General features: G+C 34.3%; 1 protein-coding gene across 1 annotated transcript in view; it reads left to right on the forward strand.

The window, feature by feature from the left end:
• The window catches only part of LOC111086664 (RING finger protein nhl-1-like), a 14,171-nt gene extending 12,779 nt beyond the window's left edge, over positions 1–1,392 (forward strand). The window contains exon 5 of the mRNA XM_022390443.1: positions 1,247–1,392. Coding sequence (XP_022246151.1) covers positions 1,247–1,392 — 146 coding nt within the window. The remainder of the gene's footprint in view (positions 1–1,246) is intronic.
• The last annotated feature ends 1,621 nt before the right edge of the window (positions 1,393–3,013 follow it).

The following is a 3,013-nucleotide window of genomic DNA, read 5'->3' on the forward strand; positions in this document are numbered from 1 at the left end:
TGTAACAGTAGGAAGGGTACGACACTTGTAAAAGGCTTTCAAACATATTTTAAAACAGGATAAAAAACCCTTTAAACTTTAAACTGATGCTCAAACAGAACTTACAAATCACCTGTTTGAATGTTATCCTATCGAACAAGGCATTCACTTCTTTACTTCGCATAATGAAACAACAGCATCTCCAGTAGAAAGATTTAACCACACTATGAAAACTCGAATGTGGCACTATTTTACTCATTGTGGAATTTACCTGTATTGAAAAATCTGGTCAGTGTCTATAATCAATCTTATCATCGAAGTATTAAAATGAGTCCAATGGATGTTAATCACACTAATCACTATGTGTTGTGGAAAACACTTTACAAAATAATATTAAAGGTAAATTTTCGAATTAGTAAAGTGTCAATTTAAGAAAGGTTAGATGTCTGGATGGACAGACAAAATCTTTACGATTTACAAAAGATTAAAGAAAAATCCTTTAGCGTATAAACTGCAAGACTATATCGAACAAAAAGTAATTGGAACATTTTACGAATCAGGTTTACAATATGTTATTATGTCCCCTCATGGCGTTTATGCTGTGGAGAACATATTATATGAACGAGGAATTGATAAACACAAACAGTATTTCGTACAATGGAAAGGATATCCTGATAAATTTAATAGCTGGATCCGTCAAACAGATCTGAATCCCCTGTCATCATAAAATGATAACCATACACTATCATTTGTTATGTGGCATGGATCAACTGAATTTGACGGTACTCAGTCATAGTTCTATGAAATATTTTGCCAACGATAATCTGACAAACAATGTCACTCGTCTTCCGAGATCTATCGACCTCGATGGTTCATGGGAAATGGACATGGCCAAACTACAGTATCCACATGTCTGGCATAATGTACCTAATGGCATAGGATGGATCTCCTACCTATCTGGCAATCAAGCTCCCAACAAAATCATTTATATTAGACCAGGACATTACAGAGAGTCCGATGTTTTAATTAGAATCTTAAACAAAATAGTAGAATCACATTATACACTCAACAAAGAACCTATGTTTTCTTTTGATTCATTCATCCAAAAAAGTAAGTGCAAACGTGTATGATGAAGCCTCTATAATATTTTATCCTGTATTACTGGTACTATTTGGATTTAATATTAGTGGTATCATATCAAAGCTCATTATAGCTCTATATACTGTTAACAGGCACAGTGGATTATATTCAATTTATGTTTACTCAGATACTGTGGAACCTAGTATTGTTGGTGGTACACATGTACCACTATTACGAATTGTTCAAGTTAAAGGTCATGATGGAGACATGATCACTGAAATATTTACAGATCCTCATTACAGACCCATTTCTAAACAGTTTTCAGGTTATTGAGATCAATATAAAGGATGACATGGATCGACCTATTCCATTTGAACAAGGGAGAGTCATTATGAGAGTACCTTACATTACTATCATGAACCAGCTGTATATGAAGCATATTACGATTACGAAGTGGAAAACTATTTACCTTATTTTGCTGATAGTCAATGGCAACAAAGTCACAGATTAGCAGATGTATCGAACAACCTGTTTCATTCAGTTATACCTTTCCTGGAGAAAGGGACATTAACCTTAGGAAAACAAGCTGTTCAGTCTGGTTGAAATTTAGCATCAGATGACATACAAGGAAAATCTCTTATTGATACTGGAAAATGACAAGCAATACAAAGAGCTCAGAACTTGGCTCGAGATGTTAAACATATGTTAATAAAAAGAAGAAAAAGAAAGGACCCATGTTTAGAATTGCTAAAAACCAAGAAACAAAGAACATCGACCCTCCTACCTCTTGAAATGTCCTGTCAGTGTACAAAGTCTGAGCTAGACGTATTTTCTTTCCCTCTCACACAAACCATGGTTGAGGAGGATCAGTGGACAAATTATTATCCTCTATCTTTAGTGACTGACAAAAAAAAACCCATCGAATTTTCTATATCAGAGTCTGGAGATGAATATTTAGATCTGGAACAATCAAACATGATGGAACTGACATAAAAAATATGAAGATAAGTCTGCACCTGCCATCCTGTTTCTTCATTCTCTGTTTTCTGAAGTTGACGTACACCTGAATGACAAACTAATTTCTTCATCTCACAATCTTAATACCTATAAGTCGTACATAGAAACTATACTGAGTGGAAAAGCTAAGGGAAGTCATTTGACATCATTTATGTGGGTAAGGACATGGTGGGTAGTTTTGATGATCTTGACGTTAATGTTAGAGGCAAAGACCGACACATAAATACACACAGTAGTCAAACTGTTGACATGATTAGCCGTCTACATTCGGATATTTTATTGCAAAACAAGTTCTTTCCGGGCGTTATTATGTGACGGTCAATCCCACTATTCGTTAGTAAAAAGAGTAGCCCAAAAGTTGGGGTAGGTGGTGATGACTAGCTGCCTTCTCTCTAGTCTTACACTGCTAAATTAGGGAAAGCTAGCGCAGATAGTCCTGGTGTAGCTTTGTGTGAAATTCAAACAAACAACTGGACCCCAGAGATTCATGTGAGTAAATTCATGTAAATTTAGCTTACTATCTTGAAATACAACTGGTATAATAGCTTTATCAACCTCAGCCAGAGCACTCCTCAAATATAACCAGATACCTTCATCATGGTCTAATATAACACATATATGACGATTTTGATTGGGATCATGAAAATTACATGCTTCACAGTTCTCTTTTCTAAGCTTTTGTGTGAGAGGAGAAATATGTTCAGCATAAACTTCAAATAAAATGTTTTAAGACTTTCATTGATAATACTAAATACCATTTTTGATTCATTTTGTACTATTTGATTTACGTATGAATCAACAAAACAAAAATATTCACATAATCTATACCACTCTGACTTATTTATAGTAATAAGACTTGGTAAATTATTATTAACATTAAGTTGGATAGGTTAGTAAAAAATAACAGGATTTCTAAGATTTGACAGAATAAATCGTC

The sequence above is a fragment of the Limulus polyphemus genome, unplaced genomic scaffold (genome assembly GCF_000517525.1).
Source record: "Limulus polyphemus unplaced genomic scaffold, Limulus_polyphemus-2.1.2 Scaffold1308, whole genome shotgun sequence".
NCBI lineage: Eukaryota > Metazoa > Arthropoda > Merostomata > Xiphosura > Limulidae > Limulus > Limulus polyphemus.